The sequence below is a fragment of the Trichomonas vaginalis genome, chromosome I (genome assembly GCF_026262505.1).
Source record: "Trichomonas vaginalis G3 chromosome I, whole genome shotgun sequence".
In the NCBI taxonomy this organism is placed as follows: domain Eukaryota; phylum Parabasalia; order Trichomonadida; family Trichomonadidae; genus Trichomonas; species Trichomonas vaginalis.
Genome location: NC_067203.1, coordinates 19,086,101 through 19,104,361, shown reverse-complemented (window position 1 = coordinate 19,104,361; position 18,261 = coordinate 19,086,101). Strand labels below are relative to the sequence as shown.

Below are 18,261 nucleotides of genomic sequence, written 5' to 3'. Positions count from 1 at the left end.
GGACCACTCATAGAAAAGTTTGAGATAAACCGTTTTCGTCAACGGAGACCCCCTCTATTTTTTTATTTTATTTAATAGTTACCGTTGGAAAAACGGTTTATCTCAAATATTGAATGAACTATAAACGTTTTTTGTTTTCTATATATACTTTTTTGTCCAACGGTAAAACTTTTTACACAACGGTTTTTGAGAGTCGTCGCCGTTGACTTTTTTGTAGAGCACTCAAAATAGTATAACTTTGTCCGGACAAGTAAGGGTCTATCGTCGCTACAGGAAAAGTTACAGGCGTTCCAAGGAAGTATACTTTGAGAAGCCTTTTCCCCCTTATAGAATGAGATAGGACGGTTATTTTACAAAACTGACAACACTTTGACCGAGTAGTTTTTTGTGCTGAACAAAAAGTGTCATATAAACATCTGTCAAAAACCGCTTTTTAACTTCACTTAAAATGCCACGTAAGCTACGTAAGAATATACGTAAGAGGAAGGGAGCATTGAAACATCCAATAGTAAAACTGACACCACAACAACAGTTGCAACAACAAATGATGAATGACCCCACTATGTTGCAACAAATGTCAAGCAACCCTATGCTTTTAAACCGAGTTATTGGTGCACAGAGTGGAGGTTTAAGAGCGGCACTTTTAGCGAAAATGGCAGGCTATGGTGGAGCTGCAGACGGAACAGCTTATAACCCTCAAAGTCAAATGAATTTGAGTTCACTCAAAAATCAAATAACAGATGTCAAAAAGTCAAACATAGACATACAGAAACAAATAAGTGAAAACGAAAAGAAACTAGAATATGACAGACACACAAAGAAACTAAATGAGTTAAACGTAGAGAAAAAGAAGAAAGAAGAACAACTGAAAGAACTAAGTACAGAGGAATATGCGAAAAAAGTGTCAGAAAAAGCAGCAGAAGTAGCAAAAATGGAACAAGATGTTATAAATTTGAAAAACCATACTACTCAATATAAAGTACTGAAAGATGAAGAGATAAAACAAAAAGCCATGAAGACATATATGGATAGCGATGAGTATAAAAAAGAAGTTGAAGCAAATGTAAAGGCAGAAAAACTTTTACAGTTGCAAAACCAAACCGTACAGTATGAAAACTTAGCACAAGAAAGTAAAAATAACGACGCAGCCATGCAAAAGGCAATGAAAAGCGCAGATATTATAAAAGCTAATAATGACTGGTTAGATGCCCAAGCCAACGCTAAAGCAGCCCAACTTATAGGGTCAATAAGGACAAAAATACAAGCGGATGAAGACAGTTCAAATGAAGCTTTAATGAATGCTGACTTTAAGAATGCCTTCGAAGCTCTTCATAGTAAGGTGAAACTAGTGAACGACTTCTCATCTGGAAAGAAACTGAAGTCTGAAGGTTTCGACAAAGAGTTAAGAGAAGTAGCACAAAATATGACGAAAATAACAGATGCAGCAACGAGACAGGCAGTTCAAAGTGCCTATGACGCCGTTAGAGCACTGTTGTGGAAAGTCAAGAAAAAGAGTTACAACAGACCAAAACAGACCTAGTAAATGCTTTCTTAAAAACGAAAAGTCATGTAGGACATTATGCTGCAGATGGAACATATGTGCCAGCTGGTGGAACTTATATACCACCAAACCCTCCAAGAGAAGCACCTGCACCAGGACTACCTAAAACATTTACATCGTCACATGGACACAGACACAGGCATGCACCAAAACCAACACAACAACCAACAGTTCAAAATCCAGCACCACAACAACAACCAAAACCAACAGTTCAAAATCCAGCACCACAACAACAGTTCAAAATCCAGCACCTGCACCACAACCAAAACCAGCACAACAACCAACAGTTCAAAATCCTGCACAGCAACCACAAACAGAGCAAAGACACAAAAGAAGTAGAGAAAAAGGAAACCAAGAATTCTTAAAAATGCTTAAGGAAGATTATGGTTACCCAGATACTCTTGACTTTAGTGACAGATATAAAGAAGCTATTAGAAAGTTCAAGGAAGGAAATACTGACCCGAACCTATTTAGCTTTATGGTTCAGCATCAAATCGGATATAATCTCAAACCTGGAAAATACAAGCTCGCAAAGGGATATGATTTAATAGCATATCATCCAAATGACATGGATGAATTTACTCCGAGATATTTGATGTCAGAGCTAAATGATAATTCAACTCTCTTCATGAAACGCGTAAAAAATAGAGACGGAACGAAAGAAGAAAGGTTTATGAGTCCGGATGACTTAGATAGGGAACTTGTTAAAAACGGTCTCGGAATATATGAAATGCCAGCAGATGAGGTACAAGAAACTCAACAGGAAGAAGTTCAGATACAACCAGACATGGAAGAAATAGTTCAGCAACAACAGCTAGAAGAGCCTGAAGGAAACGAACAAGTCCCTCCTTTGGAAACTAACTTCACAGAACTAGATGAAGATTTGGAACAGCCGAAAAATCTTGACCCTCAACAAGAGTATGAGGTGAATATGGAATCTTTCCAAGAGTCTAAGAAAAATTCGGCTGACATAGTAGAAGAATATCGAAAAATGTTCACCGACATACAAAAGACTCCAACATCAGATGAAAATATTCAGCATAGAATGGAAGTACTGAAAGAAAATGTACGCAAATACAATAATCCTTTTTACTTACGACCATATAACGTTCAATCTTTGGCTGAACTCGGTGAAAATAAAAGGTTAAATTTCAACAAAACATATAGAAATGAAACATTGTTTAAAGTTCATTCAGAACCTAACCAATATGGAAACAAACCTACTTTTGTTTCTGCAGACTATGGAACTACAATGAAATGGGGTCATAAAGCTAATCCGGATAGGTGGTTCATAAACTTACAACCTCAATTCCAAGAAGTTGTAGACGCAATGGAAGTGAATGGTGAACCAGATATAACGGGTATTTTCAGCGCGGCTTTAATGCCATTGAAAGATATGAAAGATGCAGATATTTTGGACCAGTATGAAATGAACATGGCTGAGGGAAATATAACACCTGACGTTCTAGAACATTTATCTCAAAGAACTACACAGAACCATAGAGATGGTATATTTGGTGAAGAGTTTAGAAAGAAAGTTAGGGAGAGAGAAGGAAGAGAACCTATTGTACATGACCTTGCAAACGAAAGTTTGCAAAATGTCATAAAAACTTACTTTGCAGACAATGAACTGAGAAGGGATGAATATTTAAGAAAACTCAAATGGACAGTACCAAATGAAATGTTAGTATTGAAAAACATGTTCCTTGACAAAATAAAACCAACTACAGAAATAAATGACGCAAGACTGAAACGTTGGGTAAAAGCTTTCCCATTCACAAAAGATATTATTGGTTACATGGAAAGAAAACCAGAATGGCTACAAAAACATATATTTGGAAACGAGCTTATTCCATATGGACAAGCTCTGTTTGAAGAGCTTGAACCGGAAACTCAGGAAAGAGTCATGCAAACAATAAGCGAAGACTCAAATACAAACTATGACAAAATCTTTCTAGGATATAGGTTACCTGAGATGGGCGACCAGAGCCCAAAGGCAAAAAGGACATGGGAAATTTACAACATACTAGGTGAACATGAGGCAAAGATGCAACAACTTGAAGCAGAGGGCAAGTTACCAAAAGCGACACCAAAGAAGAAGAGAAGAGTAGAACAAAGTGAAAGTAGTGAAGAAGTAACTTCATCTAGTGAAAGTAGTGGCAATGAAGGAAAAAGAAGAGTTAAAGATTCAGTTAAAAACTCAGTCAGGAAGAAAGTAAAGCTTGGTCCGAGTGGGTTCTATTATGACATATAAATCCAACTATTCTATATTTTTACCCATATGAAATGTACGCCGCTCAGAATATAACGCCAACAGTTTTGGATGCCATGAACGGAAATGTTTCCGAATGGTATAACGAATGCGACAATGCCATTAGAAGGTCAGAAATAGTTCCTGGAACTTACGAATATACAACTGCTGTTTCTTATGGAAACGTAGGTGAGTTTGGAGAAGGTTCTTCAACAACAGTAGATATTGCTTGCGACAGGTTTCATATTATTTCTATTGACAACTCATTCTTATACGTGGAACAAGACATTGAAATAAAACCTTCTGCCAAGTTGTCTGACAAGAAAGGTTGCAATGGAATTTTCTATGTCGGATACCAATATGCTCCAGAAGTTTTCATGGGATATAAGATATATTCTAACTCTGACTTAGTTCAAACAGTAACATGGGCAAACTATGAATGGTTCGCTTTGAGAAACTCAGTACAACCACAAGCTAGAGAACAAACAGACCAGTATGCAACTATTGAGAAAATAAGAAGACTTGACCCTAACGTTCCAGGAGTTTATGTTAACCTTTCTGGACAAACTGCAGCAGCAGTAACCAAAGTAAAACTGAAACTTAGAGTTCCTTTGTCATCTTTCCTCATCTTCAGGTTTTTAAGATACTTGCCAAACTGGGCAGGAAAAATTTCTATCGAACTTACTCCAAGCAAAAATAACTTAGTCATTGCACCAACACAAGACCCATTCACTATTACAGACGTAAAGGGAACAAATCAAACGTCATTCGCCGAATTTTGCAAAGACAAAGTTGACTTAGACTTTGGTTTCTCAAACTTCAACAATGAAGTAAACTATTATTTCAATGCTGCTGGAACTGCTTGGGACCCAGTTAAGTTCACATGCGAAAAATTTGAATGCAAGAGAATAGAAAGCAGACTTGCAGTCTATATGTTGGACCCAGATATTTCAAATGCTTTAGCTGCCAAATATATTGCAGTTCCACTTATGTTCCCTATACACCAAATATCTGTCAAAGACTTTGCAGGTGAAGTTGGAAACCAAAATCCAGGAGCCGCAGGTGCAAGAACAGATATTGCTTTAACAACTGCAATGAAACATGCAGATACTATGTTTGTACTGTTCAGACGAACTATAAATGACTATTCTTGTTTCTACAACCCTGGTATTAAATATCATATAAACATAGATGGCAAATATTATCCAAGAGAAGAATATTCTACAGTTGAGGATATGAGGTCATACAACTTGACATTAGATGCTATGAACTTTAACAACAACTTCACAACAACTATTAACCCTGAAATGCAAAGTTCTATTATGCCATATGTGAAAGTATGGACTCATACAGGAGGTCAAAAAACTCAATATATAGGGTGTCCAAAGGTGTGTTTAGCACAAACCTGAATACTGCGAATAGAAATAAACAAGTTACATATATATAAAGTTTATTTAAATATAATCACCATTGGATTCAATCACGCGTTCGCAGCGATCGATCCAGGCTTGAAAGACACGCTTTAAATCATCATGAGAAAATTGCTCAAATTGCTCTCTTACAAAATTTTCAAGATCATCTGGACTCGCGAATTCGCGTCCTTCAGCTCTCTTTTTTAGCGTGCCGAATAAATAAAAGTCAGAGGGTGCAATATCAGGTGAATAAATTGGGTTTGGAACAACTTTGACATTGTTTTCCACTAAGTAATTCATTACCTTATGACTTTTGTGAACTCTTGAATTATCAAAATGAATTGCAAACTTTTGTTTTTGTTGTTTGGATTTCTCAAACTCATCAGAATTGATAATTTGAGTAAGAACATTGTCAATTAGATACTGAGCATTCATCGTATTAGGTTTTTGAAGAATATCAATTGCGATGATGCCATTCACTCCCCAAAAAACCGACAACATCATCATTGGTGTGTCAATTTTTTTCTTCGGGAATGTTTGCGGATTTTCATCCTTCGGGATCCACATGATTTTGGCTTCTGTTGCATATTGAAACCAAGACTCGTCCCCTGTTACTAAAAAGCGAAACTTCTTGGATTGATACGCACCCAATATAGAGAGGAGCTCTTTCGAAGATTGGACTCTAGATTTTTTTTGAACTGAATTAAGGTTGTGCGGAACCCAACGTGTATACGCTAGTTTGTAGTTCAAATAATTGTGCAGATAATAACCGACTGCTGTACGTGGTATCTTTGTCATCTCCTCTATCCTTCTGAGTGATGCTCTTGGGTCTTCATCTAGCGCTTGAAGAATTGCTTTGATTTTTCTTTGATCCGGCGATTTTTTGTCAATTTTTATGATGGGCGCCTTTTTGTTCATGAAGTGATACATCCTAACATGATACGTTACAGTGGAATAGCTAGGAGCATCCATACCGAAGCATTTTACCAATGTCTCGTAGATTTTTTTACAGTCTTTGCATTTTTTTGCAAGAGCGAGGATGTTTTCTTTATGATTCATTAAAAAAATGAAAAAAATCCCGCCAAAATTTCCCGCGAAACCGCCTCTTGTCTCAAAATTCATTTTATATCCCGGCATGGCGCCAAAATACAACATACTCATCATATACATATATTCATATTTTTTATTATATATTTATAATCAGCATATATCTCCTTTAATAGTCTCATATAGAGCGCTGTGCTAAACGCACCTTTGGACACCCTATACAAATGGAGACCGTTCAAACTTTTGGCTTGGCATTCCATTTGCTGACTCAGAAGACTTTATGGGTGGTATTTCAACTGTTGGTACTGTACAAATACAATATACTGGTGACAGAGACGGTCCAGATGAATTGAGAGCAAAGAAGTTTACAAAACCAATAGCACTTTTCACGGAAGATGCTCTTTTGAAGATTCGTTCGATGAAACCTGCTGGGGCTCCTCAGATTGTCATAACGACAGCTTCCATCGAGCAGATTTTGGCAGCAGGTCAGTAAGTTGTTCTTGAACTGACTTCTCTCCGTCAAATATTGACAGTACGCCAGTTTTGACATAATATTGTATTATAAACTTTCCTTTAGTAATATCTGTAAGTTTTGAAGTTATATTTTTGTCTGCTTCAAGAACTTTCACCATTTCAGTTATACCAACTTTCTTTGCTTTATGAAAATATTTAGGTTCAGCAAAGACTGCTATTCTATAACATTTTCCGTTGTTTGTGTAAAAAACTATTCTGTCAATGTATTTGTATTGTTTGTGAGTATAAACTTTGTTCTGCTTCAATTCAATAAGATATCCGAATACGTCCATCTTTTTATTCTAAGTAAAATGTCATTTCCGAAAAATAGAAGCGTAAGTGTTTCAAAAGGTTTAATGGCGGTGGCAGATGTGAAGTTAAATTCACCAACTCAAACAAACAGTCAAAGTGTTATTGTCAATGTCAAAGACAGAGATGTTGAAGTGGGGAAACCATACGAAGACGAAGATGGTATAACAATTGTTCCTGTAAAAGAACCAACATATCCTGAAGTTAACAGAGACTTAAGTTCTGTTGCAGATATTCGAAACGACTACCAACAACTGAAAGACAAACTTCAAACTCAGGAGAAGATTTGTCAAGCTTTAAGTATAATGTTAAACTTGGTCGAACACAACCCTGTAAAAGTGAACTCATATGTCATCGCACCTCATGAAGTTTTGAAAAGAACTATTGAAACTTTTGACAGAGGCAGACGATATAAACATCAAAGAAATAGAACCCGACATTGGTTGCTGTGGTGTTTCATATAATGTCATTGACAAGATATACGTTATGAAAGGAGGTGAAACGTTGAACTTAAAATATAGTTTCCCAGACGTTATAAAAATATTTGACGACCACAACATTTCATTAAAATTTATTTGCTAAGTAAATGGCAGAAGACATAATGGTTTATACTATTACGACTAAAAACCCTGAGTCATATAATTCTATAACAACAAACTTACAAAGTCCTCAAGGACGATATTGTAACTAACCTTAAAACAATGACGACTAAAGCCTGTTTTGCTCTTTTGACACCAGAAGATTTTATTGTTGTGAATGGTAAAAAATACTCCTTTGAAGATACTTACTCAGATATACCACCAACAGGTTTTGTTGACTTATTTAATACTTTAAGTACGGGTGTAACATGTGCTGCAACTAGAAGCAGGTTTCATTATGTTTGGATGTCCGACTGAGTTTACTAAAACGATATGAGCTATAATACAAAACTTATTCTGGTTTTTACTACCAACAGTTTCCTATAACAGGAAAAGGTGTCATACAAGGAATGTCTATTCATTGACATTAAGCACACCAATCTTATATATTGTTTCAAAACTTAGGTTCAAAGTGTTATTCGAATGTCGACAGAAACTATTATGACCAAAAGATACTTATGCGTATAAACAATACTTTCTCTGCTGGTTTGCCTATTGTTCATTCGAATGCAGAATTTTTCAACCTTAGTGAACTCAAACACTTTGGCAAGTATAACGTTGACATTAGTTGACGCAACTTTGTTCCTGTAAAACTTTTATGTCCTATGTATTTGTCAATGACGGCAGAAAGTTTCGAATTGGAAGATGCAACTGGTGAAAGTATTGTATTACAAGAACAACTTCAACAACAAATAGCTCAAGAACAACAAATGCAACAAATGGAACAACAAAGTCAAGAATAAAAAAATAATATTTTTTTTATTTTTATAAAAATGTACAGAATAGATGTTTCAGATTTTTATGACTTCCAAGCATTCAGAAATATGTGTCCATTTCGAGACTATAACAAAGCAGTCGAAAATTTGAAACGTTTAGTCATTTATGTCGACTCTGCCCCAGAATGTTATGTTATGAAAGAATGGGATGTTGTCTTTAACAAACCAAGAGCAACAATAGTGTCTGAACAAGAATGTAGACAGAAACTTAAGAAAATAAAAGCTGTACAAGTTGGAATGAAGATGTTAGATGCTTGGGATAATCTTATTGTCAAAGTTAGAAGATTTTTCAGTTCGAGTATAAAGTTCTATACACCTTCTCCAAACTTCTATTCTATCTTCACTGGATATAAATACGAACAAGTAGAATGGAAAAGAAAATATTATAGAAGCTTGGTTAGACCATGTCAAAGAAATTATATGCAATGGAAACGAAAAGGTTTATGAGTATATCTTATGTTGGTTTGCAAACATCTTACAACATCCAAGTGCTAAAAATGAAAACTGCTCTCATTATAATTGGAAAACAAGGAACAGGTAAGAATACTTTCTTTACAGATATTTTTGTGCAAACTGTTAGAAGGTTATTCGAACCCTAATATGACAAACTTAGAAAACATCTGTGGCAAGTTTAACTCCTCAATAGAGAATATGAAACTTATAGTTTTGCAATGAACTTCAAGTATAGATACAACAAAAGTTTTGACTCAGATGCTTTGAAGAGTCTTATAACAGACAAAGTTGGAGTTGTTGAAAGAAAGTATAAAGACCAAAAGTTTGTGAAAATGTTGCAAACTTCATTATGGTTTCAAACAATGCTGTTCCGATGAAGTTTAGAAAGTTCTGACAGAAGATATGTAGTTGTCAGAACGTCAGAAGCTCATATGCAAGATACAGAATATTTTGACGACTTAGCAGAAACTTTGACATCTGACTTTTACAACCACTTGTTCTCATATTTCATGACATTAGATATTTCTAAGTTCAATCCAAGACAAATTCCACATACCGAAGAGAGACAAACATTGTTAGAAGCAAACAAGAGTGTATATGAACTGTTCATAGAAGAAAGCGACTTTGAGTGTTTAGATGAAAGTCATTATATGATGAAATATAAACAATATTGTCAAGAATATGGTTATATGGCAGCTTCTAAACGTACATTCTTGGCAAATGTCAAAAGTCTTTTAGACGTACAGAATGGTGTATATACAAAGAAAAATTTTTTCTGAGTAAATTTAAAAAAATATTTTTATCCGATAGAAAAGATGACGAAATTCATCTCAGTAAACAAGTACATGTCAGGACTTAAAAGAAGAACTAGACCCATTCACATATTTGAATGTTTACTTCTACCATTTTGAAAAGTCTTCATTCAGCAAAGTTTAGAACATCGAACCAGTTAAGTTTGCTATTGTGACTAAAAATGGTGCGAAATTTGAAGACTTAGACATAGAAGGTTTGTTAACAGTCAAAGAAAGTTTTGACAGAAGGTTCTCAAACCTTAAAGAAGGCAAAGCATACAAACTTGTTATACCTTATGAACCAAAGAAGACAGACGACTATGAATATTATGAGTCTAAAGTTGTAGAAGTTCAAGGTAAATTGAGTAAAAATTTTAGAGTCTAAGCCAGTGTTTACTCTAAAGAGGAAGAGAACATTGACATTGACCCAGAAATGTTCTAAAAATAAAATTTTATTTTACATGTCAAATTTCTTTTTCTCTGGAACTGGTTCAGGTTCTTTCTTCTCTTCTTCTTTTTCGCTTTCTTTTCTTTCTTCTTCTTTTTTCTGGTGGTGAGACGTCAGAACCATATCTATGTAAAAGTTCTTTGTCCTTTAATAGCTCATCTATTCTGTTTTCTATTTCATCTTCAAGAACACCGCATGTGTCTTCTTTGCATTCTAAGAACTTTTGTTGGACTTCATCTTTCCAAATCGCGTCATCTCTGTCAACAAGTCTCTTCATTGACAAATTTTAAGACTGCTCTTTGTAATGTTTTATGGTTCTTGTCATAGAAACAGAACTTTAGAACAAATTCACCTTTCTTGTTTACACTATGTAAGATTTTTGGTCGACAGATGTTTTGCTGTCAAAAAGCTTGTTCGAATATAGATAGCGAAATCGCTAGACATTTTCTAAAAGATAAAAATTTTAATTTTTCTAAAAATATGTTAGAAAAAAGTTTGCTGACATTGACAAAAAATTTGAGAATGTTTTAAACAAGAACAAGAGGAAGTTAGAAAATGCTCAGATAAAGCCTATACATGACAAGTTCTTATTTGCTCAGAATGGTATAACAGGTCTAATTGCACCACCTGGGTCTGGTAAGACTTTCACTTATCTTAAAATGGCTGCACAACAACAAGAACTAGATGAGAAGAACCCATTCTATGAGTTAGTTGTTATTTGTAGTACTTCTGGTCAATTTGACCAAACCGTCAATTCGTTCAAAGATATTATAAAGAAGTCTAAGTTAGTATGTATAAAGATACTGAGTTGTTAGATTGGATAAAGAAGTACCAAAGAAGAGTTTTGAAGTATAATGCTATAAATGAGTATATAAATTCTAAGTTTAAAGACCTAATGAGGAAATGCAGAGAATATTAGAAAACACTTCAGAAACAAACAGAAAGAGATAGAATACATTTCGAAGAAATTGCAATCTTACGATTGGAAGACTTACCCTCATAGATGTCTTCTTATCTTAGATGATTTCGCCTCTCATCCTTTGTTAAAGAATAGAGAACAAGATATGTGTCGAATTCTTAAGAAGCTCAGACACTTTAACATCTCAGTTGTCATTTGTGTACAGACAGCAAAGAGTTTAAGTAAGGATGTTAAAAGAATACTTACTGACATAATACTTTTCCCCGGATTGTCCGAAGACGATTTCATGGAACTTATGAAAGAGTCCATGGCAGGTAAGTTTGACAGACATGAACTATGGGAGAAGTACAAAGTCATACAAGACCCTCATACTTCTTTCAGAATTCATATCTACGCAAACAAAGTTCAAATTGTAAAAAGTCAAGCTTGAAAAATCTAAGTGTTTAGTCTTAGTAAGATGGTAGCTTCTTAAAGCAAATACCATTGCTGAGTTTTATGTACGTGAAGAGAAGTACAATGAATTCAATTACGAGTACAATTGCAATGACAACTAAGGCAACTATTTTTGTCTTTTGCCAGCAAGGGTACTTCTTCTCTTCCAATGGTTCGGCAGAACTATACTCACTCATGAGAAATGCCAAAACGGTTTAATAGAAAAAGTGTCATTTTTTCATGTCCGAAGACTCGAAGGTGCAACACTTCCAAAATACCGACGAACTCAGAAGAGCAGCATGGCAGTATGTTCTTGACAACTTCTTTGAGTTCTCCAGGTACACCTTGGAAAATGCTGAAGAACTCCGACACAGAGAATTTGGAGAAATTGCACTCCAATACTACCTTGACAAACAAAGGGTAAATTAAGACTAAAAACTTAACGTTTAAAAAGTGACATTTTTATGAGCTCCGAGTCACCGAGAAAACTTGGTCAGATGTTAGCAGCTTACTTCCCTGAGGAGGATGGAAGCGTTACATACATCAGGTTCAAAAACAACGAACCTGGAATTGCGTACCAAATTCGCAATTACATGACCATGGAAGAGTACGAAAGGTTTCTACAAGAGAAACCAGCTCTAAACAACTCAGAAAAGAAAGAGTAAAAAGTTTAATTCGTAATTGTTTATTTTTTTACTTGTAAGGGCAAGCTGCAAGTATGAAGTCGACTATCTCCGTCTTTGTTTTGACGAGCTGGACGGCTCTTGCGAGTACGTCTGTTTTGCGGTCTCCAGCTGGTGTCTGACCTTCGTAATTGCGCATGTTCTTGAGAGCTCCAACTGTAAATGGTTGTAGGATGAAGAGTCTCTCAGACTGCTTGAGGTAGTCTTCACGGTCACGAACCGAATCTGTGGTACGAGTCGAATCGGTCGATTTGAGGGAAGAGACTGAAAGCCTGTCGTCTTCCATTGGAGCTGTAGCATACTCTTTGCGTAAGCGGTTCAGACCTTCTTCGAAGTCTTGGTCTCTCTTCGATTGAGATTGGAATTGGAATTGCTGGGTGGAGCTTGCTGGAACAACCAAGGGTTGGGGAAGTAGGCATAGGCTGAGGAGGGTAGTTCGGGAAGCCTTGTGGTGGGTAGTAACCTTGAGGTGGAAATTGGTAGTAATTCGGAGGTACTTGCTGGAACTGAGGTTGCTGAGGAGACTGTTTGTGGTTCTGCAGCTTTCGGTTCTTCTGGCTTTGGAAGGCATTCAGGAAGAGGAACGTCAGTCATCCGTTTGTGTCCTGTCGGAAGGAAAATTTTTCCTGTCGGAAGGAAAAACTTTTTCTGAAGTTCGACCAAAAAGTTCTCAATTTTCGAAAATTTGAATGGTTTACGGACGGACAACTGGAAGAGTTCTTCCATCCGACAGGAAAAATTTTTCCCTTTGTCGGGAAAATATTTTCCTGTCGGAAGGAAAAATTTTTCCCTTTGTCGGGAAAATATTTTCCTGTCGGATGGAAGAACTTGGAATGCAAGAAAGACTTGACGAGGCAATTTACCTAATTGAAATTAACGACTGCGTAAAAGACTACTTGCGCAAGGTAATGAAGCCCAAGGTCAAGTTCATCACTATTTCTGGAAGGTCTACACTTCAGCTCGAGACTTCGACTGGAATTCCAATTCAAATACCAGACGGGACAGCCTACGATGGCATAAAGGACGCCAAAAGAGAAGCTCTTGTTAAGTTCCTAAACAAACGTCCTTGGATAAAAATACCAAACAAGGAGAACCCCCTACCCCATATGAAATTGGCAATTCAGTCTCTCCTTCACTTCTCTGGTCAGCCGTTCTACATAACCTGTGAAGGCGACATTCAGCCAGTTCAGTAAACATCTCATTTTAACTCACTTTTTATGTTTTTACTCACACTCGTACTCACCAGGTATGAGTACAACTATTTCAACTGTGAACCTTGTAGTGACCGGTCTTCCTGCAAATGCAAGTTCGGTCAATACACAGTTTATGGTGGCAAGAAGGACAGTGGGGAATGCGCGCTCGAGAGAGAATTGAAATTCCAGACCCAACTCCAACAAGAACTCTCAAGTTGCCAAAGACTCATGTGAAGAAGAAGCCTTCTGGTAAGTTTCTTATAGCCATATACATGGCACGTTTAGAGTAAAAACTTTTTTTCATTTTTTGAATGAAGCAAGTTAAATTCGTCCCACACCAATCTCAATGGACCGATGAAGAGTTTCAAGCTATGGTTGAAGGTGTTGAGAACGACATAGACGGCGAACTTGAAGGAGCTCAAACCACAATTGCAACCAAAATTGCAGAAGTCAAGGAACAGATAGCTCCACTTAAAGCTACCAAAGCTACTCTTGACCTCATGGATACTTACCGTTTAGATGTCAAGAGAGGAATAAGACAATTAAAATTAAAACTCTTAAATTACGAAGCTATACTCCAGAAGTTAGCAGAGATGAGAAGACTTTACCAGAGCTACTTACATGTAAGGGACTTACCTTCAAGCAGTCCGACCAAAGATGAATTTTCTGACATTGTCCCAATTTTGTCCGAAAGTCAGCTCAGATGTTTTGAACTGCTCCCAACATATCCAGAATATGAAAATTTGCCAGAACTCTTTCGGTTCCTCAAAAAACGTTTTTTTGGTTCTCATGTTCGAAACTTTTATCGGAAGAGACAACAAACGTTCAGAAGAAGAGCAAGATATTATTTTAAACTTATTGTATGACTTAACTGTCATAACCAGCTTTTTGAAGTAAAACCGTCATTCTCAAACCACTTCATTTTTTCGATGTCCGAACAAGCACCGAAGCCGAACACAATGGCAGATGTCCTTTCAAGGTTGCCAGACAAGCGCCCAATTCAAATTCAAATTGCCCAATTGAAAGCTCATCTGACAAACACCATTAAGACTCTCCAAAGTAGTCTTATGACAGAGATGAAGGAACTTAAAGCCGATGTCCTCATGAACCAAGCTTCCAATGAGAAATGCCTGAACGATTTCGCGGAAACCTTGCGCAATTACGAGAGAGAGAACCGAGACCTTGCCAGACTCATCTACCGTTTCTTCGAAGAGATAGACGCCATCTGGAAGGTACTCGGAAAGGACAGAACATGCAACACCGTACTTCGTGAGTACCAAATTGAAGAAGGAATTGTCGAGGAAGAAGAGGAAGAAGAGAAACACGAAGAAGTTCCTGAAGCCGCTACATGGGCAACCCTTGTTGCCGATGACGGTTACGAAATTTCCCAACCCTACCCATACCAAATCCGCAACAAGGAGACAGGCAAGGTTCTTACCCCAGTCCTCAACAACTTGGGACACTTGAACCTTAACCTTCGGAATCGCGGTTCAATCTCCATGGGCAAGCTTGTCGCAATTCAATGGGTTCCAAATCCAGACAAGAAGACGAAGGTCAGACACATTGACGGTGACAAGCTCAACAACCGTAAGGAGAACCTCGAGTGGTTCTAAGAGTAAAAAAAATTTATTTTAGGGGGAAACCCCAAGTAAATTTAAGTTTTTATTTTTGGTATTCGTACCAATTTTGGAATGTGAAGACCACATCCCAACCTCTGTACGTGAGTCTTGGGTCCACGTCTAAGACCCTTCTGTAGCAATTCCAAGCCCGAGCAAATTCAATTGTCAACCACTCGTCTCCTCTGTAGTCTTCAATCCATTCTTTGAAGAGACGGTCGAGTTCAGGCTTGGAATATCTCTTGCCTGGGTCCGAGACCAACATTTGGTTGAACTGGACGAAGCGCTCAGGGATGTACGCCATTAAAAAAAATGTCACTTTTTAAAAATAAATTTTTTATTTCATGCAATGTTTAACTATTTCACCATCTTCTTTAACACCCAGTACTTACGCTTGGAGAGGACATGAACTTCGGTGAAAATTTTGTCCAATTTGAATTGACCCATCTTTTCACCGACCATTCCCATTTCAATGAGTTTGTTGTATCCTTCTTCGTTCGTCATGAGTGCGTCAATGTTCTCATAGTAAACCTTGACTTTGGATTTGACTTCGGAGAAGAATTTGTTGTAGTTGTCAAGGACTGCCTTTGCGAACTGAGGGTAAGACCAATGTTCGACAATAGGTTTTAATGTGGTTACTAAGCCACTTTGACCTTGAGTGAATTCGTACTTCAAAACAAAAGGAGAAAACCTTTCAACAAAGTTGTCGACCTTCTCATAATGTTTACTCTTCATCTCTTGAGGTTTCTTAATGGAATATCCCCATGTCGAATTCATAAGCAATTTGAGTGTCATTGCAAGTTTGGGGTTTGAAGCTTTCCTAATATCATACAGTTGTTGTATGACTTTTCCAACTGTATAGTTCCTTCCCGGGAACTCACCATCTTCGTTTGGAATTCCAGTCGGAATATATTGGACAAACCTCATGTATGCAGCGTTAAGGTCGACATAGTATATCTTTTCATCTGAGTCGAACTTGTCGCAACCAATTGGTCCAGTTTGTGGAAATTCAAGTGAGTCTCTTATCTTCTGAGAAACTTCTCCTGTTATCTCATAAACATCGTCGAAGCAACCTGTTTCATATAAAACCTTCTGACCTAACTCAGATGCTCTCCAATACAATTTGACGTCAATTGGATGTCTCAATGGAAGTTTGTTTATAGCATCTTGAAGTTCTTGCAACCTCATTGGAAGTTCTTCTGGTTCAGGTTGGTATCCGAACATACCAACCCTTGTGGAACTGTGTACTTCTTTTGTACTAGAACTTTGTCTGGAACAACTTTTGGTCTTGCTAACAATGAAAAGTTTGTTTCGTCTTTTGGTACAAAAGTTTCTGTCAGCTTGTCATCTGGAATTGGTTCCAACAAACCTTTCTCGAAAAGAATGTTTACAGCTCTGACAATGTTGCACTTACTTTTACCAAAGAATGGGTTTGTAAGACTTTCGTTCAACATGAAGTGGTTGTGGACAATTACAATCTTCAACCATGGTAAGTCTTTGTCAACAACATAGTCGTCATGTGAAGAACCTTTAGCTGTAGGTATGTTGACTCGGATATTGACATTTGCCAATGGTGCAATTTTTGCCAATTGACCTCTGAGAATGTACCTTGTCTTCACACATGACTCAAGATACTTCATCTTCTCATCTGTAACAAGACCAGAGTTCCTGAGACATGTAAGAATACAAGGTTCATTGACAATTGTTTCAATTGAATTGTAAATTCCATACCTTGTCAAGTCAATGTCAGACTTATTTTTGAACGGGAAGTATCCAGCATGTTGTCTGACTGCTTGAGGGTTAGGTTGGTACCATTCGAACTTGACACTTGCAATGTTATATACGAAAACGATAAAAACAGTTTGACAGAAAAGTGACAACTTTACGTGTCAAAAATATAAAAAGTGATATTTTATTCATCATTATCTTCTTCATAATTTATTTCATATTCTTCGTCTTACCAACAAAAGATGGGAATGTGAACAATTGCGGGCAATTTTTAGCCATTTTGGCTTGGAACTAGAGCTGCGAGGTACATGGAGTATATCAGTACCTCACAGGCTCTAGTTCTCTATATGGCGCCGAGAAATTTTGGTGAAATGTGGTCGCATTTCACCAAAATTTTTTCGGCGCCATAGGATGAATTGGAGGGTGAGAGATATTATTTCATACAATACTACTCTCACCCTCCAATTCCCAGCCAAAATGGCTAAAAATTGCCCGCAATGTGAACAATTGCGGGCAATTTTTAGCCATTTTGGCTTGGAACTAGAGCCTGCGAGGTACATGGATAGTATCAGTACCTCACAGGCTCTAGTTCTCTATATGGCGCCGAGAAATTTTGGTGAAATGTGGTCGCATTTCACCAAAATTTTTTCGGCGCCATAGGATGAATTGGAGGGTGAGAGATATTATTTCATACAATACTACTCTCACCCTCAATTTTAATTACTTAAACTCATTCTATTTTTTTGACATGTAAATGTCACTTTTACTGAGATCTGACACAATGTCAGATCTCTTTTTTTCGTATATAAGAGCAATTCCTTCAATTGCATTCAAAATGTCTGAGTCGGAGTCAACCATTTGTTCTCTCTTTGTAGTCTTGAAAGCGTCAAGAAGTTTTGCGGCTGTTTGTTCATTGCCATGTGCATAGTAAATGTGACCATCCAAATATGTTATGGTCAATCTGAGATTGTGTCCTTTCTTATTTCCGTCTTGAATTGCAGCAAGTACTCCCATGAAGCCTTCTTTGTTCTTTCCTTCGTCAAAGTTTACTGTAAAGGTTGACCAGATGTAATTTGACTTCTAACTTCACGATACTTTTCATATGCATATCTTGTTCTTTCCATGGAGCATGTGCGTCTTCACCTTTTCCTTTTTTCCTTCTCAAAGGATGCAATTGTTCGTCATGTTTCCAGTAGAATCTGGCAAAGCCGTCGTGTCCTTCAACTTGAGGTTCACTAACATCGAAAGGCATGTCCATAAGACGTTCTTCTTCTAACCTCTCTAGTCTGTTTGGATAATTGGCACGTGCTGTTTCCAAATCCATTTCGTAGCGAAGACCAGACAATTTGTCATAGACTTTTATGGGTCTTCCTTTCTTATATTTAAACTTCTTCGAAACTCTCCAACCATATCTTTGCAACTCTGCTTTTATTCTAGCAGACTTTCTATCCATTCTATATGGGAGCATTTTTATAAAAATGAAAAAATATT

At 37.0% G+C, this 18,261-nt stretch overlaps 6 protein-coding genes and 9 pseudogenes across 15 annotated transcripts, besides 6 other annotated features; 9 read left to right on the top strand and 6 right to left on the bottom strand.

Annotated features, from left to right (window-relative positions):
• Nucleotides 1-448: 448 nt before the first annotated feature.
• On the top strand, nt 449-1,277 carry TVAGG3_1011700 (protein of unknown function, DUF4106 family; the record flags this gene model as incomplete). The annotated part of the gene is made up of 1 exon (XM_051254559.1): nt 449-1,277. A coding segment is annotated over one exon (829 nt), but the record flags the coding sequence as incomplete, so codon positions are not given.
• Nucleotides 1,278-1,294: 17 nt separating this feature from the next.
• On the top strand, nt 1,295-1,926 carry TVAGG3_1011690 (annotated as a pseudogene). Its single transcript has one exon. A coding segment is annotated over exon 1 (632 nt).
• An 830-nt stretch (nt 1,927-2,756) lies between these two features.
• Nucleotides 2,757-18,261: part of a mobile genetic element that runs on past the window's edge.
• Nucleotides 5,187-5,214: a terminal%2Cinverted (terminal inverted repeat of Mariner transposon ID:TVAGG3_1011660).
• Nucleotides 5,187-6,490: a mobile genetic element.
• TVAGG3_1011670 (Mariner transposase) lies at nt 5,267-6,394 on the bottom strand (the record flags this gene model as incomplete). The annotated part of the gene is made up of 1 exon (XM_051254558.1): nt 5,267-6,394. The coding sequence occupies one exon, from the start codon at nt 6,392-6,394 to the stop codon at nt 5,267-5,269; it is 1,128 nt and encodes a 375-aa protein (XP_051080132.1).
• Nucleotides 6,463-6,490: a terminal%2Cinverted (terminal inverted repeat of Mariner transposon ID:TVAGG3_1011660).
• On the top strand, nt 7,141-7,675 carry TVAGG3_1011650 (annotated as a pseudogene). Its single transcript has one exon. A coding segment is annotated over exon 1 (535 nt).
• On the top strand, nt 8,505-9,530 carry TVAGG3_1011640 (annotated as a pseudogene). Its single transcript has one exon. A coding segment is annotated over exon 1 (1,026 nt).
• TVAGG3_1011630 lies at nt 9,776-10,120 on the top strand (annotated as a pseudogene). The gene has a single exon. A coding segment is annotated over exon 1 (345 nt).
• TVAGG3_1011620 lies at nt 10,209-10,643 on the bottom strand (annotated as a pseudogene). The gene has a single exon. A coding segment is annotated over exon 1 (435 nt).
• On the top strand, nt 10,990-11,548 carry TVAGG3_1011610 (annotated as a pseudogene). Its single transcript has one exon. A coding segment is annotated over exon 1 (559 nt).
• On the top strand, nt 12,015-12,215 carry TVAGG3_1011590 (uncharacterized protein; the record flags this gene model as incomplete). The annotated part of the gene is made up of 1 exon (XM_051254557.1): nt 12,015-12,215. The coding sequence occupies one exon, from the start codon at nt 12,015-12,017 to the stop codon at nt 12,213-12,215; it is 201 nt and encodes a 66-aa protein (XP_051080131.1).
• Nucleotides 12,244-12,619, bottom strand: TVAGG3_1011580 (annotated as a pseudogene). The gene has a single exon. A coding segment is annotated over exon 1 (376 nt).
• On the top strand, nt 13,052-13,426 carry TVAGG3_1011570 (uncharacterized protein; the record flags this gene model as incomplete). The annotated part of the gene is made up of 1 exon (XM_051254556.1): nt 13,052-13,426. The coding sequence occupies one exon, from the start codon at nt 13,052-13,054 to the stop codon at nt 13,424-13,426; it is 375 nt and encodes a 124-aa protein (XP_051080130.1).
• Nucleotides 14,356-15,039, top strand: TVAGG3_1011560 (HNH endonuclease family; the record flags this gene model as incomplete). Its single annotated transcript, XM_051254555.1, has 1 exon — nt 14,356-15,039. The coding sequence occupies one exon, from the start codon at nt 14,356-14,358 to the stop codon at nt 15,037-15,039; it is 684 nt and encodes a 227-aa protein (XP_051080129.1).
• On the bottom strand, nt 15,089-15,346 carry TVAGG3_1011550 (uncharacterized protein; the record flags this gene model as incomplete). Its single annotated transcript, XM_051254554.1, has 1 exon — nt 15,089-15,346. The coding sequence occupies one exon, from the start codon at nt 15,344-15,346 to the stop codon at nt 15,089-15,091; it is 258 nt and encodes an 85-aa protein (XP_051080128.1).
• Nucleotides 15,380-15,837, bottom strand: TVAGG3_1011540 (annotated as a pseudogene). Its single transcript has one exon. A coding segment is annotated over exon 1 (458 nt).
• Nucleotides 16,876-16,938: a mobile genetic element.
• Nucleotides 17,308-17,416: a mobile genetic element.
• On the bottom strand, nt 17,506-18,238 carry TVAGG3_1011510 (annotated as a pseudogene). Its single transcript has one exon. A coding segment is annotated over exon 1 (733 nt).